The following is a 27,841-nucleotide window of genomic DNA, read 5'->3' as shown; positions in this document are numbered from 1 at the left end:
CAAATAATGCAAGGAGAGGGCAATTACAATATGAGTCTCATGTTTTATATCCCTTTTTTAAGTAACCTCAGTTACACAGCATTTTCACGAGGCTGTCTGGGTTATCAACTACATCAATTATATTACTAACTATTGTAATTATTTCCTACCAACCTTTCACGAACTTCCCACAGCTTGTACTCATTCCACTGAATGAAACCGCTCACAATTAACTGTACATTGTGCACAAAAAGAGGGCTTGGGGCACTGGTAGGATGATGAAATGAAGACATTTTTCAACATATGGGAATAACAAAATGTCTCTAAAGGGAAGAAAACGAAAGAAGCCCCAGCCAATTGGATAAACAAGGATGGTTGATTAATGCAATAGTTCCATCAAGTGGTTGCATGAGCATATTGCAACCAGTAAAGGAACTACCAAAATGTTCCTGGTGGTATATCTTGTGAGCATATACAAAGTGAACTATTTGTGTTAAATAATCCAGGGGCTTCTACTTTTCAAAAGTATAATTCCACTCCTCTATAAATCTAAATGCCTCGCCCTTACCCTTAAAAACCACAGGCAAAAGGATGTGGACTGCAGTGAACAGTGAGCACTGTGGCAAACTATATTGAATTCAGGATAAGTTTATATCATTTGCTGGCATGAATTTGATTCCATTTTACAGAAGAGGCTTAGTGGCAGAACAGGTTTTGGTTTCGGCTGTGGAATGAGGAAGAGGCAAGCCTTAAGTGTTGTGGTTTCTGTACTCAGATGGAGGAATCCGTGTATCATTAGTTTTTCAAAATAAAAAAATAAAAAATAAAAAAGACTTGTTTTCTTAATATTCTTTCCATAACCAAAAGGGAAAAAAATGGATTACGACTCGTTTTTCCTATTCTGTGCTCAAATGATAAATAGAAAAAAAAGGATAACGTGCGTTTCATCCAATGTTGATATTTTCAACTGACGCAAATTGAGTGACCTTTAGTCGTATATGAATGTTAATATGGAAAAATTATGATTTTCTTTCGATAGCTTCCATGTCATGTGACCCAGTGACTCCTAACCAGTGTCAAATTGTAGTATTGGAGTGGACGAATAAGACACACCTTCATTCATTGTATTTGATAAACTGCCTCTTTTTTATATGAATATTAATTTGGAAAGATGTGATTTTCTTTCAATAGCTTTCATATCATGTGACCGAATTAATATTCATATGAAATAGGGTCAGCACTTCAATACCATAAAAGGAAGTGTGTCTTATTCGTCCAGTCCAATACTACAATTTGACCCTGGTTTTGCGTCACTGGGTCACATGATATGGAAGCTATTGAAAGAAAACCATAATCTTCCATAATAACATTCATATAAAATAGAGGCAGCAATCAAAAACAATAAACGAAGCTGTGTCGTAGCAGCCTGATGTTCGACCGCGTCAGAGTCAGCGGAACCTGCGGGCAGGACTTGCCGAGATGAGGCTGCTCTCGGCGGGCACTGAGAGCGCTGACCGCCCGGTCATTCTGGAGAGTCGGCGAGTCCGCTTAACGACTCCGAAAACGTCGGAGCAAAGTCAATAAAGCCTCACAAACCTTCGAACTACATTTTGGGACACAACAACAGATTTATTCCAAAAGTTTAAACCTCCTTTTCTCCCTCCCCTTTGCTGCCGCTCGTTGTTTGCGGTAGTTGGCTCCACCAAGTAGGCAACAAGTCACTTCCGGGTCACGCGACTTGCGTCAAACGAAAACATCCAACATTGGATTGGACATCCAAAAACGGATAAACAAAACCTATCCGTTTTGTTTTCTTCCATTTTTCGTTTGAGCACAAAATCGGAAATAGGAAAACGCGTCGTTATCCGTTTTGGAAACGAATATTGAGAACACAAGTGATTTTTGTTTTGGTTTCCTTTTTTTGGTTTTATTTTGAAAAACGAACGAACGAACGAGACGCGGATTCGATAGGTGCGCAGATTCGACTGAATTTGATAGAACGGTGCCACGCAGGTGAAGCTCAAGGCGGGCTGCTACTGCGGTAACATGGTGACATATCACAGGTCGTGATACTGGGAACATGAATACATTCACGTGTGATGTCTCTGGAAATGGAAGCGGGGTTGTCAGAAAGCACGTTAGCCCAGGAGCGAGTACTGGAACAACGGACAGAGATCCTGCATGCACTGTGCAGCAGCGGGTCAGCCGAGCGTCTGGAAAGACTTCTGGACGTACTGCTGGCCCGCGGCGAGCTCGTGTGGGAGGACTACCAGAACATCCAAGTCCCGGGTAGAGCACTGTATGCCAGTGCCAGACAGCTGCTCGACCTGGTCTACACAAAAGGCGTGGACACCTGTGAGGCTCTGCTCAGCGCTCTTAAACAGGTCCTGCCAGAAGTGCACGGCGGTGGTCTCTCCTTCTCGGGATGTTGTATGAATCCAGAAAAAGAAGGAGTATCTCGGAGCACAGCTACTCAGACCCTTCTAACTCACAGACCAGACCTCGTCAGCGAGCTGCAAGGCTGCATCGAGGGAACTCTGGACGCTTTGGTTGTGTCTGGAAACTTCACTTCAGGGGACTGCGATGACGTACGGCTTCCTACACGCACCCCCTCTCAGCAGGTACTGTAAATAGTGTATGTTCTACACATTAATCTGTGGCTTGGCAACTTCCAATTATTGACAACTTGGTGCATTATTATGGAACTAATACTGCCTCTGGTTCTATGCCTATGTTTTTTTTCGGTTTACACTATTGTGATGTCATTGAACCCTCTGCCATTTGAATGGCTGGGTAGGGATTATATAGAATATTTTATTTCTGCATGTTCAATGTAATACATCCACAGAGTTTGAAGTTGATCGGCTGAGCTGTTGTTTACATAATTGAAAAGGAGACAGACAGAGAGATTCCTCCATTTACAGTTAGATTACGTAGTCTTAAATTGTTGGTTGCAATAAATGACATACAAATATGAAATGCCATTGAATCAATGCTCATTTTAAAGGAAAAAGTTGAAATCTTTTGGAAATACACTTTTTGCCATGAGCTATGGTATATAGGAAGATTAATACCACACAGTTAGTTCAGTTAATGGGGAACTAGCAGTCTATTAGCTTAGCTTTGCATAAAGACTTGAAAAAGTGGGATATTTATGGGATATTCAGCCTAGCTGTATAAAGGTAAGGTTAGTGAATTTCAGTGATGCTGGTAGGCAGACTTTGGTACCTTCACACAGAGCCAAGCTTGCTGTTTCCCAGTGTTTCCTGTCTTTATGCTTAGCTGCACAAGCTGCATTCTCAATCAATCTTCTTACTCTTACCACAGAAGCAAATAATTGCATCTCCCAAAATGTTGGACTAGTCCTTTGATAATGAGTGTGTTGTCATTCACATCAGGCAAGGCGTCTGCTGGATCATGTCAGATCAAAAGGCGAGTCAGCGGCAAAGGTGGTACTGCATTACATTCAGCAAACGCAGACATCTGGATCCTCATTGACCAAAGATAAAGTGTCTCCTCCAGAAGGTATGTCACTGTCATTATCATTACGAAAACTACTACGTTGTGCAATTGTATAGACAGTAGTAATAGGCGAGTGGTGGCGGTCCAAAAATAGAAATGAGTCATTCAGATATGTGAAAAGACTTGTTGCCAGCATGCCACATTTATAGAAATATATAGTATGTATCATTTTTCAGCACCATGTATTTATTAAAGTTTATCTCATGTGTGGGCTTTCTACTGCAGAGTTCTTAAAGTATCAGAAGAAGCTGAGGAGCTCTGTGTCTGCCCAGTCCTGTTTCCTCAGTACTTATGGAGGGATCAGCCACATGTCCTTGGATGACATCTACACCGAAGGCCAGCTGGAACTGGCTCACGACTGTGCCAATGGACTTTTGGGCCTGGAAGACATAGTTGGTACAGCAGGTACAGTGAATGAGGAGGCTGACACAGTGCTCGTGTCTGGGGAGGCGGGCAGTGGGAAGAGCACACTTCTCCAAAAGCTGCATTTGCTTTGGGCTCGTGGCGCAGCCCTCCAGGATTTTCTGTTTCTGTTCCCATTCAGCTGTCGGAGGCTGAATTCAGAGCACATGGAATTGTCTGCCCAAGAGTTGCTTTTTCAGCACTGCTGCTGGCCAGACAGGGAGCAGGAAGAGATTTTCCAGTTCATCCTGGACCATCCACATCTCACCCTCTTCACTTTTGATGGCCTGGATGAGCTCAAGCAGAGGTTTTCAGACGAGAACAGGCTCTGCTGCCCCACCCAGCGTGCACCTGTTCACACGTTATTATTCAACTTACTCCAAGGTTCGCTAATGAAGGGGGTGTTGAAAGTGACGACGAGCCGTTCAGAGGCGGTGGGGCCAGTGTTGAGGAGACACCTTCGCAAAGAGGTCCTTTTGAAAGGTTTTTCCCCAAGTGGGATTGACTGTTTTGTGAAGAAGCATCACAGTGATCCCACCATGGCTGCTAAGGTTTTGGAGTCCCTACAGACAAACAATGCTTTGCTTGGACTGTGTCACAGTCCAGTCCTCTGCTGGATTGTCTCACAGTGCCATAAGGAGCTGCTAGGCTGTGGAGAGGGCAGTCTACAAACAATCACAGATGTTTACCTGATGATCTTACAGCACTTTTTACAGCACCAAAGCCCGCTGAAGAGTGCCATGGGGTTAGGTTGGCTTCATGACCACCTACAGTCAGTCTTGCATATAGGACAGCTTGCCTTTGATGGGATAGGAACCTCCTGTTATATCTTCTCATCTACAGACCTGAAGACATGTGGTGTAGATGAAAAGGATATTTGTATGGGCTTTCTCATTCAAAGCAAGGAAATGTCCTCCACCCACGGTAAACGCTATGAATTCCTTCATGTGACGATGCAGTGTTTCTTTGCTGCTCTTTACATTGTTTTGTCGAGTGACACTGACCGTTCAACCATTCTCAAGATCTTTGAGCTTCGGGACATGAGAGAGACAAGTCAGAGTGGCAAATGTTTCAGGGCTTGCTTGCCAAGCACTATCCAACAAGAGCCGATCCTAGCAGGGGAAGATACAGTAGCTGAAAGACCAAATCTGCAAATCACAGCCACCTTTGTGTCTGGACTACTGTCCCAGCGCCATCGAAGCCTGTGGGTCGATTGCTGCCCCAGTGCTATGATTGAAAAGAAGATCAAACATGTTTCAAGATGCCTGTCTAAAGGCATGCAGAAACACTTTAAGTCTATCCCTCAACCTGTAGCAGGGGAGAAGAAGAGCATGCATGCAATGCCAGACTTTGTCTGGCTTATCAAATGCATCTATGAGATGCAGGAGAGCAGAATTGCTCAAAATGCTATAGGTAAGCTAGACGTGGACCACCTGAAACTTACCTATTGTAACATTGGTCCTGTAGAGTGCACTGCCCTAGCCTATGTGCTCCAGCATTTGAGAAAGCCTGTGGGCCTCCAGCTGGACAACAACTCTGTAGGCGATGTTGGAGTGGAGCAGCTTCTTCCCTGCATGCACATCTGTAATTCTCTTTAGTGAGTATCCAGTTTTAAATTATTCAGTTGTTAATTTTTCTTCGTTAAAACCCTTAGTCATCTTTTTATTATCACGAACAAGCTCTTCCTGATAGAATTTACTAAGGACAATAAGGCAGAAAAATAAATACTAACCTACATGTGCTTTATGTTTCCTTCATCAGCCTCAGAAATAACAACATTACAGATCAGGGCATCTGCAAACTGATTTCTAAAGTTATCCAGTGTGACAACTTCCAGAAAATTGCGTATGTAATTTCAAGATGATTAATAAGACTACGGTGAAGATACAAATGATATTTGATCAGTTATCTTACATAATTGTTTTGTTTCCCTCTAGGCTCTTCAACAACAAGTTAACTGATGCTTGCACTCAGCACTTTTCTCATCTTCTGAAGACCAGGCAGGATTTCCTCTCTCTAAGGTCAGCACATACTGATATAACTAATATTGTGAGCAATCACCAGATGTGGCACTACTTTGACTTTACACTAATAACTAAGGCTGTGTAGTATAATAGAAAAAGCAAATTAACTTCTTCTTCTTTCAGGCTTGGTAACAATAATATAACCGCAGAAGGAGCAAAGCAGCTGGCAGAAGGGCTGAAAGTCAATCAATCACTGAGGTTTTTAGGGTAAAAGAAAAATGATCCTGAAAATAATCCATGGATACTATTGGCTGTGGATTTCCATTTACTAATCTTCCTTTGTACTGTATTCATAGACTTTGGGGCAATAAGATAGGTGATGCAGGAGCAGACGCCCTGGCTAGTGCACTACAGAACAGTAAATCACTGTTGTGGCTTAGGTAATATTTGCTATATTGGTTGACTTAAGACAGTGTGAAAAAAATATATGCCCCACCTATGCGTCATTGCATAATGACCACAAATGTCCACAAATGTATATTTAATGTGTATATCTGCTGTATGAAATAATTATGTAAGGTGCAATATATGCATCTGTGCATGTTTTGCTTATTGGCAATGCATTTTCCTGTAGCTCTAGAGTACTAACTTGAATAAAACTAATTTTATGTTACGTCAGCCTGGTAGGTAATGGTGTAGGAAATGCAGGAGCATGTGCCCTCGCCAACATTATCAAGAACAGCCCGTCACTGGAAGAGCTTTGGTAAGTGTCAGAGCCAAGTTGACATTTGTATTAACCGAGTGACTGTTCTGGCATTTGATTGCTCACTGTACAGTTACGCTTTAACTGCTCCACACTTTCATTTCCTGTAAAAGGCTGACAGAAAACTGCATTACCAGAACAGGAGTGGAATGTCTGATTCAAGCCCTAAAGCACAATATTCACGTGAAATCAGTATGGTATGTGATGTACACCGAGCCATACACTCACAAATACAAAGGTAGACACTGTTTCTTATGTGGTTAGTACATGTTAGTGGCGGTTGTTTGCATCATGCATGTGGGGCAAGGCATGACAGTGCTGCTAGTTTCGGTGCCAAGACAAACTGTTGCTGTTGACACGGCTTCCTATTCTGGAACAACTAGAACGTTGTTTTGGTTACAGCTTCCTTTCTATTTCCAAACTGGCTGTGCATTATTATTGATTCACTCTGCTTTTTCCTTTTGCACTGCAGGTTGAGAAACAATGACCTCAGTTTGGGAGAGGTACAGGAGATGACACAACTGGAATCAAGACTGGTTTTCTGATTTCGCATAAAGATTGATTTGATTTGACCGGATCTAAATATATCAATTACAAAAAAGTAAAACAAAAATATTTTCCATGACAAAAATCTCCAGTCAACATAAATCTTGTACATACATTATTTGGGTTTCGAGAAGGGAAAGAAAGAAGCAGAAGCTAATCTGGTCCTGCCCCCTTTTTACAGCTTCAAAGTTGACCTAGGACTGCGTTTTGCTTTGAGAAATGTTTCTATTTTATTATAGGGAATATTTTATATTAAAATGTGAAACATATTTGTCTCAGTTTCTCAGATCTAAATGCTACCATTTAAGGGTTTATCTGAAAGTTTTCTGAATATTTATACTTATGCTCCACTTCTTTTTACAGGGAAATATTGTTCTGCTACTTTTTTTGACATTATAACGAGAGCTGGACCGTTTTCGGGGCAATACCGAAATTATAGCCTGGCTTATAATTCCTCTGGGTCCCAGGCTACCGATATTAGGGAGTAAAAAAAATTGTCTGCTCATATATCAGACAAAATTTGCCAATGATTCCTTTATTGAACCCTTATGACAAAGAAATGTGATTGAGCCTTGATGTTTTACAGTTGAGCGATAAACATTAATAAAGTTTAAATGAAAAGAAAACACAAATACAACAAAATATGTAAAACTTTAATTAACTTAACTTCAATTTAATTTATTTTAAATGCAATAAACATAATGCACATCTTTTCTTTATTGTTTATTTCATAAAATTAATGTTTTTAAACCAGGACACATTGGTTTATTGACCAACAGATGAATCGGTCAGGCTCTGATTGAAAAAAAAAGAATCCCCAGCATGATTATTTTAAAAAGAATTCGACATTTGTGAACCTCCCAACAGTATATAAACAGTGGTAAACAGCTCCTCATTGACCAACTGCAACATGGAACTGTCTTGTGCATACAGTAGGAAAACATCTAAACTAATAATAATAATACAATTACATAACACATACCACATCTTTAACCCCGGAAAGGGGGACTATTCTGCATTTTGAACACTTTTACGTTTGATTCCAAATACATGCTGCAGATAATAACACAAATCTAGAACTAAATCAATTACATTTAGAGCCCCGACCTTTTGAAGGTAACGAGTATATTCATAATTTAGTGTTACCTCTTTTATAGAAGTAAATATTCACAGCATCCTCTGCTCTCATCTGCCCAACTAGCCACACTCCAACCAAACTACGTGCTCTGCCATTCATGGGAAACCCCCACAGAGCGGGGCGTTTGTACAGACACAAGGAACAACCAATGGGCGCTCGAGAACGAAGAGCGTGACCAATGCCTGTCAGCGACGGGCAATGACGTCATGCATTTAAGTTTGGTCGGGTGGTCTCCTGTAAATAATACATCTCATAGCTGTAGCGGCACACTGTGTCGTCTTCACGTCTTTTCCCCATGGAGAACGCAGATTGAGCTGAATGCTGCCAGCGCACCGTGGGGGGTGGCGGTCCACTGCCCGCCTGCTTGCCGTCGAGCAGCTCGCCGGGCTGACTTTAGCGTGATACTCGGCTGCTCAGTGTGCGCTAGCATTAGCTAGCCATCTAGCTAATCAGAGGTTAACGGGCATCCACGGGAGGAACCCAGCTCGTTTTCGAAAGGCCTGCGTCTGACCGGGGTGACCACTTCAAACATGACCGTCGCCGGCAGCCTGTAACCGAGGGTGACGCGTATCAAGGTAAGGGAGGGGGACGTCGTTCGCCCGGATACTGTTAGTGGCATGTTTTAAGACCGCGGCACGTTGGCTACTTCCCCCTCTCTTAAAGGGCCTGTGATTGACAGCCCCTGCCTGGTGATGGCACGCTGCTGCTCCGGTTGTCAGGGAAAATGTTCTCTTAAAAACAAACGAGGCACGATGTTGCTGTGAGTGACGCCGACGGCGGAGTTAAACACAACTGTGATCACGTCTCTGTGTGTGTGTGTGTGACTGATATGTGTCGAATGGGGTTAAGCGCTGGCCCGTGTCACCGTCAGGTTAGAATTACCTTCAATTTTCTAGTTGCGTCTTTACCAACCGAGGTAACGTGGTAAACCAGCTTCCGCTGTCATGCCTGAACTAATTGACGGGTTATATGAGTTCTTGACTTGACTGTCAGGTGATTGATCATCATATCTGGGGTGTCATCAGGGGAAATCCATTGGTCTGGTTCCAATCTTCCATTGTGTGTGTGTGTCTGTGTGTGTGGGTGTGTGCGTGTGTGTGTGTGTGTGGGTGCGTGCGTGCGTGTGTGTGTGTGTGTGTGTCTGTAGGTGTGTGTGTGCGTGCGTGCCAGAAAAACTCAACAGTCTGCTGGTCGTCAATTTTTAGAATATTCAAATCAGCAGATACAAGTCATCCTATACGAGTACCCGCTGTAAACACAGATACTGCACAGGGATGGCTGTATCATTACTGAAGTCACCCTTTTTCCATTATTCATTATCCCTTGTCATAATGCAGTTCAAATGTTCTTATCAAAATCTATATTAAGACTTATAAAGAGTCCATGGGATTCATCTAATGTTCGGTCGGGCTTAGTCGTTTATTATTATGACTCGTCAGCCATCCATTTACAACTGATTGCCGTAACTACTTTCAGTTTTTTATGCCCAAGTCTGCTTTTAGATAAAAGAAACATGTAACAAACACGCCATCTGTGTACTGTATTTAGAGTTACAGTAATCCTTTATTTAAAATTTATCTGCTGCTTTTTATATCCATTGTGTTTTGTGTTCACAACCAGAGAGCACTAAAGTGTTCTTAAAAAAACCCCCCCATGTCTATATACTCTATGTGCAGTCATATAGTTTGTGTGCTGTTGAGTATATTTGTTGGTTTGTCTTATAACAGATTGAAGAACCACAGTGGAAAACCATTTAGATTAATTGTCTTTTGACTAAGTCTGATTAAAATTACTTAACATTGTAAAAATGAATCTATGGTTACAAACTTTCAGGGATCCACTCTTGCTTTTATCATTTCAATTGCTCCTGTCTATTGATGTTGTGGCACAAAGTGGGTTGGAATAAATAGTTTTTTAGAGATGGTTATATGTGTTATTCTTTACCACAGATCACAGGTCAAGCTTGCCTTGATGTTGAACCTCTTGCCTAGCATGCAGCCATGAGCTCTGTGCTGTGGAGCCAGGAGAAGCCCAGTGGGGGCTTCAGGGAGGACTGGCGCTTCTACATGGTCGTGAAGGAGTGTACGGTGGAGAAACCTCCCCAGAAGACCCTGAGGATCCCCCGTGGCAGTCTCGGTCAAGCCTGCCAGGAACGTAACAGCCTGGGCCGAACATTGCCCACGTGCAAAGGCAAGAAAAGTCTCCGCATTTTGGACCAGACCAACGTGGTGCTGAGTCTGGACGAGCGGGATGTCCAGGAACTGGACGAGAAGCTGGCTGAGCTACTGTTCCCCATTACCAACTGCGAGGAGAGATATGCCCTGCTCTGCAACAACTCACGGCTAGCGCGCTGCTGTGATATTGACTGTGGCTCCAAGGTGCGCGTCCAGTTACGCTCTGGGGACGAACCTCTGCCCGGTGTGGTCCGCTTCAAGGGCTCGCTGCTCCCTGACAGGGCCCTCTCTGGAATCTGGTTCGGAGTCGAGCTGCTGGTGAGAACGCTTGAGTTATTTTTCTCTCTTTCTCCTGGAAGTAGATGCTTATTTTGTGTTTCCTCTGTGTTCATTGTGCATGAGAATTTCACTGTAACAGAACTATTTACTGTGTTTCTCAAAAATCAAAAGATCTGATTAAGTTTCACAGGGACAGATTTTCTTTTTATACATTTGGAAATGTATGATATTTCTAACTGATTCAGGTTTGTCTTTTAACACAATTAAATGAAAAACATAACAAAATTTGTTTCACTTTCCTTTAATACCACAGCTTGAAAACAACAGGGGCTGTAGTGGAACCAAAAGTTAAACACACCACTTTGGCAGTAAATCAATGTTTATACAAAAGCGTTTATTAATGGCACAGATCAGATTATTGAAGAACTAGAAAAAAAAACTATCTGTCACAAACTTTCAGAACAAAAGAAGCAGCTGCAGCAGAACTCCTTTTTCAGAGCTTTCTGATTTTGTATTACCCAAGAAACATTTTTAAATGATGTCATAATTTGGCTGCATGGTTTTAACTGACGCAAGTGCAAGCAGATAATGACAGCATTTTCATGTTTGTGTTAACTACTCCTTCAATCTCAACACTAAATCAGATTATTAAATGTCATGCTATTCATTCTGTGCCGTATGTACAGTAAGTGACAAAATACAAAGGATTGCTTATTGCAGCACAATGTTGTTTTTATTCGACTGAGTCCGGCTGTAGTCTTCTTGAGGGGGCTGATGGAGCTCAAGAATTCAAACAGTATAAAGGCCTCTGAGTTTGCACATTAGCATCAGACCAAATTAGATTTTATGCCCCTTACCAAATAGAGATCACTTTGTTAGTTCTGCTAGTATACGCCAATAATTATAGGGATTTGGTGCTTTTTTATTATCTACAGCCTGAATCTGACAAAAGGAAGCACTATATGAGAACATGTTGTAGCATGCAAGATCTTTTTTAATGTCTTTATCATCACAGTAAAACAACTTGTGTTCCTGCTGCTGTAATCGATCACAGAAGCTCTCGCAGCCCTATGGTGTCAACCTCCCTTCACTGAATGCTGAGCAAGCAGCTCCCCTACGTGCCCTCCTTGTTATGACAATAAGTCGGCCATCTTTTTTTACTCCTGTTTTGCCTCCCTTCCTTCTCCCAGGAGGAGGGCAGGGGCCAAGGCTTCACGGAGGGCTCCTACCAGGGCCGCCAACTTTTCCGCTGCGAGGATGAATGCGGCGTGTTTGTGGCCCTGGATAAACTTGAACTTTGGGAGGATGATGATGATGACGGCACGGGCGAGCTGGAGGTGGACCATGTCAATCTAGTGGAGGACCAGGACTTCCCTCCGCTGGAGGTGAACTCCAGGGTCCTGGTGCAGACCAGGGACGGGCCAGAGAGAGGCACCATCATTTTTTGTGACCTGCTGCCAGGAAATGAGAGCCTGGGCTACTATGTGGGAGTTGACATGGTAAGTAAGGCTCTCTGTACACCCAGAAGGTAGTTTTATTGTACCCACCACTGTATTTCTAGACAGATTCAAGACCACATAGTAAATGGTGAAATAGTTTTGACAGAAATGAATGTAAAATCTAGCATTTGTTTTCAAGCTTTTCAAATATGCGATTGTGCTGTTTTTCTCTTTCATAAAAACATAACTTGAATACCATATATACTATATATTTCTGCTTGGACAAATCAATCAGTTTGATCATCATGGGAATTTTTTTGTTTAACATTTTCACAATTTCATCATACAGCGAAAACATAAAAGAATCTCCAATAAAAAAAGAATCTGGTTAATTGGGCCGCAAATCATATGTATCCTGACATAAGGACTAACTTCCCTGAAAAGACAACCTCATCATTATCATTTTGTAAAAGGTTTAGATGATAAGATGGATGCCACCTTTATGTCTCCCAGCAGCTGGGTAGCTCAGCTAAGAGACACGTTGCATTTCCCAAAACGTCAACAACATTTCACTTAGATTTAAAATAGTTCCCTTTCAATTCTGTGCTTCTCCCTGGCATTTAAGGTTTTGTCTTTTAGCAAATTATAATTTTTAAAATTAAAATTAAAATTATGTAACTTTTTATTGTTAGACAGAATTTTATGTCGTGGTAGTTCTGTCTATGCTCTACGATTCAGTGTCGTTGCTTTAGGGAACAGGTTGCTGGCTGACAGTGCAAGTTAAATGGGTTCAAACCCAAATCCATAAAAGAAAGCAATAAAGAAAGGCAAACTTGCTCAAATATTGCAAAATCTGCAGTACACGATCCCTTGCTTCTTACGTGTTTCATTCCATCTCTTTTACAATGGTGTTTAGCAAAGTTCTCCCACCTGTGCTGTAGTTTGAACTTATCGTCATCTCGGTGGAGAACAGCAAACATGCAGGAAGTCACAGATTGATTTTATAAAGTCAATTTGTTGGAGTTAGTGTGGATCCCAGGTTTTCTGTCATGACAGTTTTTTTGGAGTCATAAGGTGATGGAAAACGTTGTCTTGTTGCCTGGGATCACAGTAGCTGGTATCTATGACTACTGTTGTCAGGCGGGAGTGGTATTGTAGTCATGGAGAGATTGAAACACATAACTGAGGCATTTGACTGCTGATCGTTAGTAGCAGCACCAACAACAACAGCAGCAGCAGCAGCAGCAGCAGCCCACTCAGTGCATCTGAGCCACCCACACAAAGGCAAGGCAGTCACGCGGGGAGTGAGGTAAAGACTTAGTGCTGTATGACCCAACAGCGTGGCAAGGGGCCAGCAGGCTGCTGAGGAGAGCCCACTGCTCTGCCTCATTCTGCGTCCAGCCTCGCCCTGCCTTCTTTAGCAGGTGGCACTGGCCTCATGCTTTTCTTAAGACTATCCCGCTGGAGCAGGATCCTGGATTCCGAACTAAAGAGGAATTGTTTGCTCGCGCTCGCAGAGGAAAACGGAGCCTTTTGGTGGTAGGACTTGAGCTCGAAGATCTGTTGTTTAGGTGGAGAAGATGAAATGAGCACTTGGATCATCACAATACACAGGATCAAGCTTAAGCATTATTTTTAGATGGAGCGATAAGACAATAGACCTGATTAACCACCAAGAAGATACTAAGGGAAAGAAGCACGTGTGGCAACCAGGTTGAATCCAGTTTTACAGAGATGAAGAGCGCCTGAGAGGGTTATAAGCTTCTTATGTCTCCAACACTTTCAGGACAATCCTATCGGGGACTGGGATGGTGTGATCGATGGGAAGCTGCTATGTAATTTTGCCAGTTTGGAACACACTCGACTTGTCCCCATCTGTGACGTAATGCCAGGTGAGTCATTTGTTGCCGTTGTTGTACCATGTGTATGTTGTCAAACCTCACTGAAAATATTCAGCTGTCCGTCTCTCGGACCAGCACCGAGCCCCTTCTGAGCGTTCTGAGTTTGTGTTTTGCTCACAGCGGAAACAGAGAGCCTTTTGTGTTGATGGCTCACTTGTTTTTGAAAGTCAAGTGAGATACTCGGGCTCTTTGTTCTACCCATTGGCATATTGATATGTTTATGTGCGCTGCTGCCGCCTCCAGCTCCAACTATTGTTAATTTTGCAAATTTCTCATCTCTCTTTTCGAACAACCCCTTTCTTTCTCACCCTCTTGATGGGTTTCACCAAGTATATGCTGTCACATAGTAGAGCTACTTTAAAATCTACCCCCCAAAAACATTCATAAGTCATCGGTTCGTAATTAGTCATGATTGTGTAGTTGGATAGTTAAAGTCGTCCTTTGTGACTGTCAGCCTGTTTGCTAAGTGAGAGGCAAGAAAACTTTGTGTACGCACATGTGAACTGACTTGCAGTAAAGGCTAAATGTTGTGGGCCAAATTATTACTTTATAACACACTATTCCACATGGCGCATTACTTCAACTGCAGTGTCAAACAAAAGAGTAGCCTTCCTTTAGCTAAGGAAATTCAAACAAAGTCTCTGACACTGTTAATCAATGTTAATCAATCATCTCTTTTGCAAAATATGATAATTGTTTATTTTGGTATGCTTTTGCTACTCTGTTTACAGCGACACATTTAGGGGGCCAATGTAAACTGAATGCTTTGCATGTGGGCTGTGGCATACATTTGGTGCATGGTATTTTCAAGTTGGACAGAGAAGGTTGTTGTGTCTCTAATGTTGATGTGTTTCTGGGCTGTTCAGAATATTCCATGCAGGACCAAAGGCTGCAAAAGCACAGTTTTGCCCCCAGAGGCACCAACAGTGACAAGTTGTCCTCTGGCCAAAGCAAACCAAAGAGCAAAGGTACTGCACTGTTGTTGTGATACAAACCGAACAGACATGCACACAATATGGTGTAACGATAACTCCAAAAAGGGGCATTCAATCAAATTGTCGGGTTGTGATTCTTCATACCCTCAAAATAATTTTAGCCAGGGAAAGCGAAAAAAATATTTTACTGAGTCCCTTTAAAATGATATTAATAACTAACTAACTAACGAACTAATAAGAAATACTTGTGATGTATTACCAGCCTTATTGTTGTATTTTCTTATGACTCCGTTTTTTGGATAAAACTCCCTTCATTTGCTGATTAATTGATATTTTTCTTTAAGGTTTCTACCTCTTTATTCTCCTCTTGGTCTGCTGTTCAAACTGTCACACTGTTATGCACTTGTGTTATTTACAGGATTAGGTCATCACTGTGGCAGTAGAAGCAAGTCTGAATTTTACTATACTTTAAATGGCAGCTCTGTTGATCCCCCAGCCCAGTCCAAATCCAAAAGCACATGGTACATTGATGAAGGTAAAACATGGGGATCGTGGGACGCCAACCATCTTACCGGCAAGCTCCTGTTCACATCAAGCTACCTACTAATTGGTTTCACTCAGGCACACATTTATTGGTGCTGTGTAATTTTAATACATTTACACTAGCGGGATCAGGGGCTCTGTTTCCTCTGGGGCACCCCCTGTGCTAAAAAACACAAACTCCAGCACTGTGGGTTGCTCTAAATAGACGTGTCCTCTAAAAGTAGCATACAATACAGTCGAGATAGTTAATAATTGGTACAGTTGTGTGTGGGAACCTGTTTCTCCCACCTAAAAACACACTGGAACATAATATTTTAAGTGATCATGTCAGTTTTACTATTACCCTCATTATTATTATTCCTATTGTGTGAGTAACGGTTTCTCATAATTGTGAAATAAAAAAGTGACAATAATGAGGTTTTCTAATATCGCATAACTGAGAAAGTTATTCTTAAACGTCATCATCATTTATATACGAAGCGATTGCTTCTTTAAGATATTTTTGGAGTAGAGCAATGAAACAGTGGTAGTCAGCTGAAGAAATACCACCAACACAACTCATCTGATCCATGAACAAAAATAGTTTTCAGTAGGATACACAATAGACAACATTTTGGATGAATTCCAGGCATTATTGGTCTTGATATTTTTTTGTAATTTTGAATATAGGCATCTTGAACAACCACTGTTGATATATTTGACATTAAGCTCAAGACATACAACAATGTAGGAGATTTGTGTGGTTGGGCTGGTTGCTTCTCAAGGTTTGTAAAACAAAATAAACAGACAAATAAATCAACTTGTAGCCATAGAAACCTGAGACACACCTGCATATTGATAGGCCACCACATCGACTCTGATGGCTATTTTGTCCGTAAGATAGATGACTAAATGGCTTCAGGAAAAAAGCGTCAGCTTATTGTAGAATTCTAATTGTACTCTCATGATCATAAGAAACCTTGAGTCATAAAGATTCAAGTGGGAGAATCTGAGTTTCCTTCAAAATTTACAGTATATGGAGGTTACACTCTGTAATAACTGTACACGCAGTTGCTATAAGATTCTGGTAACAACAGGAAGTTACAACAAGTTTGGATACATATATTTATATATATATATATATATAAAAAAGAGGAAAAGAGAGAAAACAACAGACAGTAGTTTGTTGCAGTAGCTTGCTATAAAGACCTCTCCACTAGTCTCGTCTTTCATCACCTTTTCAGTGTCCCGTCCCACCTGCATGGAGTATTTGGTGTTGCATAAGGCTTTCAGTGATGCTCAGTGCTGCAAAGGACTTGTTATAACTGGCTGTTGTCTTGTTTTGGCTTCAGATGCAATTAAAATATATAATATAATAAATCTATATAAATCTGTGTAATGCTATTTGCAGGCCAAAGCATTAGTAAAAGCCTTTGTTTCTGGTGTTAGGCCTGACTGACTGATTCAGTCAGCACATTTTGTCATTGTTTTTGTGTTTTCATTGGTGTAGGGACACAAGTTTGTTTTGTTGATGAAATTCCACTGCCCATGTCATCACCAAAAGTGTCAGTTGTGAAGAATTGTTTTGCTTTTAAACTTTTTAAAAAGCATCTTTTGCAGTTTCGAGGCAGATTATGACGGAGGGTGTTTTACACGCATGTAGCCGTCTGGATGTTCCTCTCTGTTGACAATGGTCACATTGACGATAAGCTTTATGTTATCATTATGGATGAACAAATCATTCACCAAGGCGAATACTTTTCTGCAAAAAACTGAAGACATCCCAAAACAAGAAAAAATATATGAACATAAAGGGGAGGTTATGATTTTGGTGTTACCATCTGCTAAAGCAAAATTAAACACCTGTGTGCCTGCAATAGTATATTAACACAAACTGCAGAAATGTGCAGGGGTAAGTCATAAATGCCTGACTGCTGTTTTCACAACTGCTTACTCATCCTGTGCATGTATAATCACTTTCATATTCCTCAGGGTCACTGTCTGTATTTTGAATTATCTGTATTTTCTGTACGTATGTATCTGAATTTTGGGTATGGTTGAGGTTTGGGGTGCTCTAACTTCTGTCATATCAGCCGACAAAACTACAAACCTATGTAGTTTGTTCAGTGAAGGACCAGCTCACCTTTCCCAATAACTCTGTCTGGATAAACAACTTCAAAGATGAATACAGACAGACAGTTTAGTCGGTGCCTGTGATCTTTTCCGAAAGTCAGACTTCAGAGACCACATACATACAAAAAGAAAATGCTATGATTATGTGTAGGTGTCTGAGGTGACGATGTCTGTGAAATCTTCAATTTCAATTTCAACAGTAGAGAAGAAGCAGAAACGTGCATCTGACTAGAATCTGTTAATACAGTGAAAACCGGAGGGACATAATTTTAGTGACCTCTCACTGCTAAGGATGACATGTCAAGTTCCCAAGAACTTGCACAAAAATCAAACCCTAGTCAAAGAAGTGTCTTTTTCTTAATGAGTCCAAAATATACAATGCACATGGCACAGCAAAAATTCTCCAGTTTTTAGCTTGGAGGTGTATCGACTCAACTGATCTGATGCAAAAACTTGTAGTTATTGTTTTAAATTGAATGATCAGTGGTTTGAAACTTGTGACACGTTCCACAGAGCAATTTGATGCTCTACAAAAATTGAAAGACCTTTTAGTTACATTGGTGTGTCAGCTGAAAATTATATTGAAGCATATTCCAGAACTGCATCAGATGGGAAAATGAGTCGGCACCCCAGACATCACACCTCCACTAAGGGTATTTTAACACTTAAACCAGAAACTTGAGTCCAGGCGGAAAACTTTATCCTTCCAGAAATATCAATATTTTTTTATACATGGGAATCGGTCCAAGCTGTGAATCAGCTCTTGTGGACTAGTGTATAGTGCTGATCAGTGATTCAGCAGCAATTACTTCACAGTAAACACTATCACAGATTCCCTGGTTGTATTTTGTTCTCCTTAAATATAAAATAGACGCTCTGCCACAACTGCAGATCAGTCTTAGGCAAATATATTTTTTATATGTCTATAGAATGCTCTGACTTCTTTTTGTAGTAATCCTGATATTGCTGTGTCTCAGCAATAAGATGAAGTTTCTGGTTGTAATACCTCAGAAGAATTTGTTATACCACCAAATAATTGCCATTTTGTGTCAATTGAGAAATGGACATAATATGCTAGAATATAGAACAAATTTTGGACCTTACAAGAGGAATATGCCCTGGTATTTACAAGAAAATATCTGGCCAAGTGTGAAAATACAATAATGTTGATAAGAATTTAAATTGTTTAGGAGAATTCAACTCTCATACTGACATATATGAGAGTTGTGGTCTCTGACTATTTGGATTTTTGTGTATCTGTAAAGCACGTGTGCGGCTTAAAGAGTAACTCCACATCAGCTACAATCTTGTTTTTGTTGGTCACTCTGCAACACACTTTGAACCAGAAGAGGTGAGTTAAAAGGGCAGTAAGCGATTCTCAGGCAATACACCCTGCAGTTTTGCCTATTGGTTAGTCTCTCCCCCATACCGGAGGACCCGGGTTAGTGGCCCGGCCAGAGCACTAAATACACAACACCAAATAGAGAAACAAGCTTTCTCCAGAATGCTTACTGCCCCTTTAATTAGGGATCTTGTCTACACTGGTAAACAGTCTGCATAATAATGTGTTTTATATTGTACAATTGAGATTAAGTTTGGTTTGTGGTTTCTCTCCTGCAGTTGGGGAGGACCCCGCCAAGTCACTCACTGACACGCCCCCCGACTTCAACCAGTCCTCCCCACCATCCAGAGCCCCACCCCCTGCCTCGTTGTCCAGTGACAACAAGTTCCACTCTCTGCCCTTTAGCCTGAACCGTAAGACCGGCCCCATTGACAGCATGAGCCATGGGCCTCTTTCCCTCTCCGTCCAGTCGGTGATGGGAGAGCAGCCCGAGCCCCCGTCGCCTGCTGCACCTCCCTCGCCGCGACCTCCGACACCTCCTCGTGGGCAGCCGGGCCTGGAGGTGGGCTCTCTGGTGGAGGTGAAGGAGAACCCCCCTCTGTGCGGTGTCATTCGCTGGGTGGGTCTGCCTCCTGGCCTGCCGGAGCCTCTAGCTGGGCTGGAGCTGGTGAGACAACTCAAGAGTCTAAAGTTAGAAGTTAGATTTAGATTTCAGTATCACTTGGGGAAAATATCACAGATAGTGAATGATACTGGTGTGACAAATGACATAGACATAGTCCAGGAGACGGTCTGTTACAAAACATCATTAGTAAACTTATATCAAATGTAATGTGTTGTGACACTGAGGCACTGGTGTACCCTCTCTTACTCTTCATGTTAACTGTTCTGCTCCAGATTGATTTAGCCTTTTAAAGAGTGTTTAACTCGCATAACACCCATCATCCCAGCCTTCCCTCAGTTATTGATATTAACTTAATACGTTTCTGAATGCTAACTTGATGTGCCAGATAGTTTGTTACCCAGAACCATCTGGGAAGTGTTTGGAAAAATCTAGGTGCTTAAAAATAATACTTGTCACATAATTGGATAAAAGTGTCACACTTTTCCATTTATCTTGTCATTTTGTTGACTCCTGTTAACATAATACACCTTAACTGTCCCACAAAAACTAATTCATCACCTTTTTGTTTGATTCAGTTAAAGAACATTTTGTTAAAGGATAGTTTGATATTTTTGGATAGTATAAAGCTAAAGCCAGCAGCTGATAACCTCAGGTTAGCATAAAGACTGGACACGGGGGAAACACTGTCCTTTCTTAATATTAGTAGCTTAATCTGTACAAAAAACAAATAATGCAAATGACAAATTGTGATTTTATAGGGGGCTTAATACCTGACTATTTCTTGACACAGCGACTTCATGGATCTGTTGGTGGCCAACCTTGTGGTAAAGACTCGATGAAGTCATTGCACCTTATAAAAAGAACAAGAACAAGAATATAAAATAAGCACATTTTCTTTCAAACACAATGCTGCTGTAAGCAGAAGGTCTGAGTAAAGTAAAATATCACATTTGTCACCAAACAGCCACTTACTGCTTATGAAATTGGCAAACATATTCAGTTTCAAAATACCTGATACCTGATCAGGCGGTCATAAGGGCAGCCTAAGGCAGAATAAATGAAAGGCCATGTTTTGATATTGTATACACCGGCAGCACCAGTCAGTGATTGGATGACCAGACCTTGACCTTCTCTTCCAGGAAGAAGAGTGTCCAGGTTGCACTGATGGCACCTTCAAAGGCACGCGGTATTTCACCTGCCCACCCAAAAAAGCCTTGTTTGTGAAGCTCAAGTGCTGCCGGCCCGACTCCCGCTTCCCGTCCCTGCACCACTCCTCCAATCCCATAGAGAGGTGCAACTCTATTGGTGAGTCAGTACGAGGAGTATGAGTTTATTAAAGGCACCAAATTAACTATTGCATCCAAAATGCTTTGTGATTACACTTGTACTTTGTTGGTTCATGCAGCATTTGGGGGTTACCTGAGTGAGGTAGTACATGAGAACACGCCTCCCCGCACAGAGAACGATGGTCTGGACGTCATGGTGGGGAAAAAGAAAGGCATCCAGGGCCACTACAACTCTTGCTACCTGGATTCAACTCTTTTCTGGTCTGCACTCTTTTATTCTCACATTAAATACTTAATCCGCTACAGCGTATGCCGTTTTATATTAACGCCTGCCATCATATTGATTGACTGTATGGTGCTTCCTCAACCGGCGGTTGCTGTGTTTGCCCAGAGGCAGAGCCTTATTAGTAAACTGTTTTAACCCTGACAGCCGGGGTTATTCCAGCTGTTAGCAGAGGTTTCTGCCAACACTGCCAACGGGCCTTTGAACAAAGCAGTCATCCCGAACTACAAGAGATCCCTTAAAATTAGAGTTTCAGCTCCAGTAAAAAAAGCAAATTCAGTATCCGACTTTCACATAGAAAGTCTTTTTCCAAATTACTACACAGTTGTTACAAATGCAATTGAGCATTCATCACATGATTGTTTACGAATGACTATTAATATAATATCAGTTTTTGACTATCAGTGACTATCAGCCCAGTGATACAGTTTAACCATGAGTTACTTTGTGTAAACTAGATAACAGATGCATTAATTTGAATCCCTCTGCCCTGCAGTCTTTTTTCCTTCAGTTCTGTTCTGGACACAGTTCTGCTGAGACCACGATCAAAGACCGATGTTGAGTATTACAGAGAGACCCAAGAGCTGTTACGCACAGAGATCGTCAACCCTCTGCGAATGTAAGTCGAGGTGCTTAATTCCATGCATACTGTGTCGCAGGTTTTTGACATTGAAACCCACAGTACAGCACACACATACAGGTTTTGACTTGTTTTTTATTTTTTATGATAAGCTCAAAGCGTCTCTTCTAGAGTAGCATGCTGAAGATTTCATACAACTTTTAAATCAAAGCTCACACATGATTTAAACTCAAACACATGTTTTTGAATCTGGGATTTTATTGCTATTATCAAGTCCATTAACTCCTGAATGCACACAAGTGTACTGGCAAATCTAAAGTCACTATAGCATACTTGGCTAATCAGCTAGCATTGTAACTTACTCTGCCTTTGTCCACCAGACATGGGTACGTGTGTGCTACGAAAGTGATGAAGCTACGGAGGATACTGGAGAAAGTCGAAGCTGCCTCTGGGTTTACCTCTGAAGAGAAAGGTAGGAGAAGGACACAGCTTGTCTTTCAATAATGTCTCATTGATGTCGATGATTATTTTAATGTTAAAGTGCAAATCTTGTGCTGTAGATCCTGAGGAGTTCCTCAACATCCTGTTCCATCACATACTGAGGGTGGATCCGCTGCTCAGGCTAAGGTAAGGACCAGTCCTCCTTTAAAAGAAATCCAAAATCTCTTTGGCCAAATTGAGTGCCTTGCTTCAGTGTGAAATGTTTTGATAAAATTGATCAGCATTGAAATCAGAGGCTGGTGGATATCTGTCTTAACAGTTCATCCGAGAGAGAATAAAGCTGATACAAAAACTTACGTCAACAAATTTCAAGTTGTTGAATGTCAAACTACCAGATGGTGAAAAAAAGCAAAATATGATTTTCCTAATTGAATAAACTGTATTGATTGTGAAAATAACGTCCATTTGATATTCTGTTAGTTTTGTCCCGTGAAAATTGACAATGTGAATCAAACTCTCCAGGTCGGCCGGACAGAAGGTCCAGGACTGTTACTTTTACCAGATATTCATGGACAAGAAGGACAAGGTGGGAGTTCCCACTATCCAGCAGCTCCTGGAGTGGTCCTTCATCAACAGTGACCTGAAGTTTGCAGAGGTGACTTTCATTTTGATTTAATTACCAGGTCAGCAAGTACAAGGTTTGGTCGTATGCTGCCGTGTCTGGATTTGGTCAGACTGTGCTGGTTTGGTACAGTCATTCCCACCTCATAGATTCCAACAACATCTCATATCTTATACTGTTGTAGTGTAGGTACAGGTTTTTTTGAAAGTTTAGGAGATTAATTAGCATTCAAAACATGGCCTTGTTAATCCAACAAAGGCAGAGTGTGAGGATTCAGATTTAGAAAATATTAAATCTTATTTCGTAATTTATGGTGCACTTATGAATGGCTTAGTGAAAAAAAAAAAGATCAATCATACACCTCTTAATTAATCTGATAGTACATGTGTGTAAAATAACACTGTAGTATAGGATTGTCTCCACCTTGTGAGAATTAATGGTTATTGAAAGACATGTGGCATAACTACATATGTAATTTTTATTAGTACATAGGTGTTTTATTTTGTTTTGAATACAATTGTATATTGAGTATTATCCTTTAATTTTTTTATCAAAATCGAGTGAATCTTTTGGCTGTTAAATGAGGATTGTGAGAAGAAAATGCCGTGAGCTGTGATCCTTGTATTCAGAATTTAATATTTTAATTTCCTTATATTTGATCATCCTTTTATTTAAAAAATAAAAAATAAAGAATGTAGGTTGGTTGTTATCTTTACGTACTTTTAAAGATTTAGTTGTTCAGTTTTTGTAATGTGATGGACATCAAGTACGTGTCTGGCTACCCCTTGGCTTCAGGTTTCAGTTTGCTGAGCTTTGCTGATACGTTCATGCTGCTTTGTTGATGACTACTCCGGTTCTCTCTTTCTCTGTCCCCCTCCACCCACACAGGCTCCCTCCTGCCTTATCATCCAGATGCCCCGTTTTGGCAAGGACTTTAAAATGTTCAACAAGATTTTCCCCTCGCTAGAGTTAGACATCACAGACCTTCTTGAAGACAGTGAGTTGTAGCCAACATCTTATTTTGTTTCCAGTGTGCGAGTGTGGTTGTCTTCTGGCCAATCAATGATAATTCAGAGCTGTGTGGCGTTCTGTAATGACATTTGTGAAAGTTGTCACTGCGACTCAGCTGAGATGAAGGAACCTTTTTTTCCCCCTCGCTTTCAAACCTGCTCTTAACTGAAAAACTACACTTGCGTGTGATATGTCACCAATAATAAACCTACGTGTCTTTATCATCCAGCTCCAAGGGAATGTCGAATCTGCGGCGGCCTGGCTCTCTACGAGTGCCGGGACTGTTATGAGGACGGGGACATTACCGCTGGCAAGATTAAACAGTTCTGCGAAAAGTGCAATACACAGGTAAACAACAGAGGGCGTTGTGGCAACACCAGTTGAACAAAAAAGAATTTGCAAAGTCTGTGTCAGGATTATCCACTTGGTGGCGCCAAATCCAAAGGAATAGTACCTTTTCAATGCAGCCGTTTAGTTGCGGAACAGTGGCTCCAGCAGTAAATTGTAACACATGGTCTTTTCATTTCTTTCTAGTAAAATAGTCTTTGCATTTACTCAAAAAGTATTGAATTCATATCTCTTTTGCCTATCATGTTGTATGAATCTAAAATCTAAATGCTTAATTTAAAGTTTTAATTTTTAAACATTTTGTTGAGCCCATTTATAGGCCACAGTAACAAAGAGTGTGTGTGTGATGGTGTTTCTGCTGGCACACTGATTTTAGGTTCACCTCCACCCAAGGAGGAAAACCCATCGGCACGGCAAACTGTCCGTCCCCAAGGAGCTACAGGACGGCACGGTGCGGCAGGGCAGTTTCCCCCGTCAGAGGATGGAGCTGTTCGCCGTGCTGTGCATCGAAACCAGTCACTACGTGGCCTTCGTCAAATACGGCAGCGCAGATTCCGCCTGGCTCTTCTTTGATAGCATGGCAGACCGTGATGGTGGGTCTCCTGGCCTTTTTTAATGCTGTGTCCTTTATGACATAAATCTGGTCCTTGAAATGAAGATGTTCTGCTGGATATATGTGGGAAAATGTTGCAACTACAGTAAAAAGATTAACTCTAAGCGATGCATTCTAAGTAACAGTTTAAATTTAGAACCAAACTAAGGATTTGTGATATTGTCAAACCTGGATTCGCAGTGTACACAGTAGATGAGTTGAAAAAAATGATGTATATTTTTTGTTGATGGACTAATTGATCCACCGTGAATGGTTTAAGCTTCAGTTGCTCTTTGAAATTATTATGTAAAACATTACAGTGAAAGGGTGAATGTAAAACACACGTGATGTACTAGTTTGCCACTAGCATCTTCCAGGACACTAAGATTTGACTTAGACAATAATTAGTTTATACTTTATAGCCAAGACTATGACGCTACAAGTTATTATTTCTAACGCCTCTACATGTGGCTCTGCAGGAGGGCAGAATGGCTTCAACATCCCCCAGGTTTCCCCCTGTCCTGAGGTGGAGACCTACCTGAAAATGACCCCAGAGGAGCTGCACGCTCTGGATCCCAAGAGCATCCAGGGCCAGGCGCGACGCCTACTGTGCGATGCCTACATGTGCATGTACCAGAGCCCGACCATGAGCCTGTACAAGTAGAATCCTCTCCCCAAACCCCTGTCCCTCCATTCCTGGCCCCCAGCCACACAGACTCCCCTCCCCCCAGGGCAGGAGACTCCAAGAAAGACCAAAAATAAAAAAAGAAACTAAAAGAAAGAAAGAAAGACTGCCTGCCGGCAGGGGTGCTGTCTGGGGTTGACCCGCACCGCCCCTTCTCTCCTCTACGCCTGCCCGTCTCCGGAAGTTGGGCGAGATGGAAGAAAGTGGGAGAAGCCTATTTGCACTGTGCATTTGTTCAAATGTTGTGTTCTTCATCTAGTCCTATGTAGCTTCCCTATGACTCACAGCTGAGCATTGGTGGTGGAGGATGAAGCAGGCCTTATGAAGATTCCCTCCCTTTGCTGGGAGGAAGGAGAAGAAGATGGTTGATGGGAGGGGGGGGGGCATGTCCGCGACGTCGCGGCTGACAAAGCACGCGACAAAAACAAGACAAGCTTGTGGGAGAACCTTGGCCACCTCATTTACCTTAAGAAAACAGGAGTCCTGCTATTCTTAATCACTGTAAACGACGAGCGACGCCATGTTCAGGAAGCAATCCAGTGCACAATTCCTCATCCAACTTTGTGTGTACTGCCCTAAAAAATGCGTGTAAACTCTCTTAGTAGCATAGATCACTCCAGGTAGTCAAATCAACAGCGTAGAACCTACTGTGCAGTTGCATTAAGAACGCTCTGCTCTTTGTGAACCGGTTTGCATTTTTCAACGCTCTGTGTTAAAATGTCCTTACAGTACATGTTCTGCAGAAACAGATGTAGCCATTGTAAAAGTCTCACGTTTGACTGCATACGCACTCAACCAACGCTGCACTTTTGTTCTATCCCCAAGTGGACTTATAGGAAAGGTTTAGGTTTTTTGCTCTTTTTTTTCTCTCTCCTATCGGAAGTCATGGCGAACGCTAATTTGTTGGTCGGGAGACATCCGAGTTTTGTGTTACAGAATACAAATGTGCCCCTTTCTCTGTAGCTGTAAAGAATGGGCTGCATTGCTGATGCAGAGTAGATGCCAGCTAAATGCATGAAGGGAGACTTGTACAATGGCTCCTGTTGTAAAGCCGTTCGGTGGAGCACTCCGTGCGTTCATAGGGTCAATGAGGTGAAATACTGGAAGCAAAGAGTGTGTGTGTGTGATGTGAAGGATTTCACATGCAGTGTTTTAAGTCTCTGATGCGTTGTTTTGATGACTAAATCTAAATTATAGTTTTATGTTTATGAAGCCTTTTCCCTGCCCGTCGCGGCGGGTCTAATTTCCTATGGGCGAAGTGGAGCGCGCATTGACTCTCGCTGCCTTTCATGAAAATGCGACGTGCCATGATGTCCAGCCAAGCACCCGATAACTAAAGAACTGTGTTCAGATATTATTTATTATATTCTAATCCTATTACGAACTCATGTCGTCCCTCTTTAAGAAAATGACGCAGGGTTGAAGACACTGTAAGGTCTGGGTACTCCTCGTCCTCTTTCACTGTATATTGAAGTGAGATTTTGTAGTTTACGCTGTCGCATAGCAACTACTGAATGTTTATAGTGAAACGTTGAACAGTGTGGCGTTGAACAGAGGACGGGAAATGAAGTGGCACAAGGCTGGTAACCTTGCGGCACCATGTATATGTATTTAAAGAATTAAAAATATTAAAAGCTTGATTCCATTGTATTCGAGTTTTACAGAATACTTCAAGTTCAATTATACCACGGATGGAGAAAGTGAAGTAGTTTTTTTTTGTTTTCCCCCCCATATATCCTACTAAACTGGATAAAATCCACAAACCCCAGATGTTGGCATCATGTATTTTTCCAAAATCGCAACTTAATCATGGATTCAGTTGTGAGCATGAAATAGGTGTGTAAGGGTTTTATCAATTAGGTTCCAGATGACGACTTCTGTTTCGTTCCGTTTGTTTCCACTGTCCCAGGGATTCAGACGGAAGACCCTTCGTTTTGATGCACTGCTGAAGCTCGTCACTGACTGGAGCCTTGAACAGACCATGGGATTTTGATTTTGATTTTTTTTCTGTTGCATCTGTACAGTATAGACATACAGTATGTAACGGGTGGAAAAATTAATGTCAGTGATGTTCCTGTAAATGTTAACAAAAAATAAAGCCCATTTTGAAGGGTAACCAGCATGTGTGGCTTTTCTTTCGGCAGGTTCAGCGATATTGACGACGCTTTTCATTCAGTTATTTCACTTCCACGGTACAGCAACACCAATGGCGGTGGGAAGCCACCATGCACAGAAGGTAAATATGACAATACAATATCACACTTTCTGTGAGTGGAAATGTAGTACACAGTGGATAATTAAAAGCTCTGATAAAACACAATAAAAGGTT

At 41.7% G+C, this 27,841-nt stretch overlaps 2 protein-coding genes across 10 annotated transcripts; both read left to right on the top strand.

Annotated features, from left to right (window-relative positions):
* The first annotated feature begins 1,696 nt into the window (after positions 1-1,696).
* nod2 (nucleotide-binding oligomerization domain containing 2) lies at positions 1,697-7,445 on the top strand. 7 transcript variants are annotated; one of them, XM_035627641.2, is made up of 10 exons: positions 1,697-2,600; positions 3,378-3,504; positions 3,727-5,500; positions 5,665-5,748; positions 5,841-5,924; positions 6,051-6,134; positions 6,224-6,307; positions 6,547-6,630; positions 6,744-6,868; positions 7,103-7,445. In XM_035627641.2, exons 1-10 carry the CDS (start codon positions 2,079-2,081, stop codon positions 7,105-7,107), a joined length of 2,973 nt encoding a protein of 990 aa, XP_035483534.1. In that variant the 5' UTR covers positions 1,697-2,078; the 3' UTR covers positions 7,108-7,445. The 7 variants fall into 7 exon arrangements, with proteins under 7 accessions (XP_035483534.1, XP_035483535.1, XP_035483536.1 ...); XM_035627639.2 differs by having other exon boundaries at positions 1,698-2,600; positions 6,744-6,827; XM_035627642.2 differs by lacking the exon at positions 6,224-6,307 and having other exon boundaries at positions 6,744-6,827.
* A 153-nt stretch (positions 7,446-7,598) lies between these two features.
* cylda (cylindromatosis (turban tumor syndrome), a) lies at positions 7,599-27,628 on the top strand. 3 transcript variants are annotated; one of them, XM_035627647.2, is made up of 17 exons: positions 7,599-8,889; positions 10,264-10,806; positions 11,958-12,266; positions 13,993-14,098; positions 14,974-15,075; positions 15,461-15,577; positions 19,318-19,706; positions 20,804-20,969; positions 21,070-21,211; positions 21,730-21,852; positions 22,194-22,285; positions 22,374-22,440; positions 22,777-22,909; positions 23,765-23,873; positions 24,117-24,235; positions 24,612-24,828; positions 25,307-27,628. In XM_035627647.2, the coding sequence occupies exons 2-17, from the start codon at positions 10,315-10,317 to the stop codon at positions 25,489-25,491; spliced, it is 2,868 nt and encodes a 955-aa protein (XP_035483540.1). In that variant the 5' UTR covers positions 7,599-8,889; positions 10,264-10,314; the 3' UTR covers positions 25,492-27,628. The 3 variants fall into 3 exon arrangements, with proteins under 3 accessions (XP_035483540.1, XP_035483541.1, XP_035483542.1); XM_035627648.2 differs by lacking the exon at positions 15,461-15,577; XM_035627649.2 differs by lacking the exons at positions 14,974-15,075; positions 15,461-15,577.
* Positions 27,629-27,841: the final 213 nt, after the last annotated feature.

This window comes from Scophthalmus maximus, chromosome 4, assembly GCF_022379125.1.
Source record: "Scophthalmus maximus strain ysfricsl-2021 chromosome 4, ASM2237912v1, whole genome shotgun sequence".
Taxonomy (NCBI): Eukaryota; Metazoa; Chordata; class Actinopteri; order Pleuronectiformes; family Scophthalmidae; genus Scophthalmus; species Scophthalmus maximus.
This window is presented reverse-complemented; position numbering and strand designations above follow the sequence as displayed.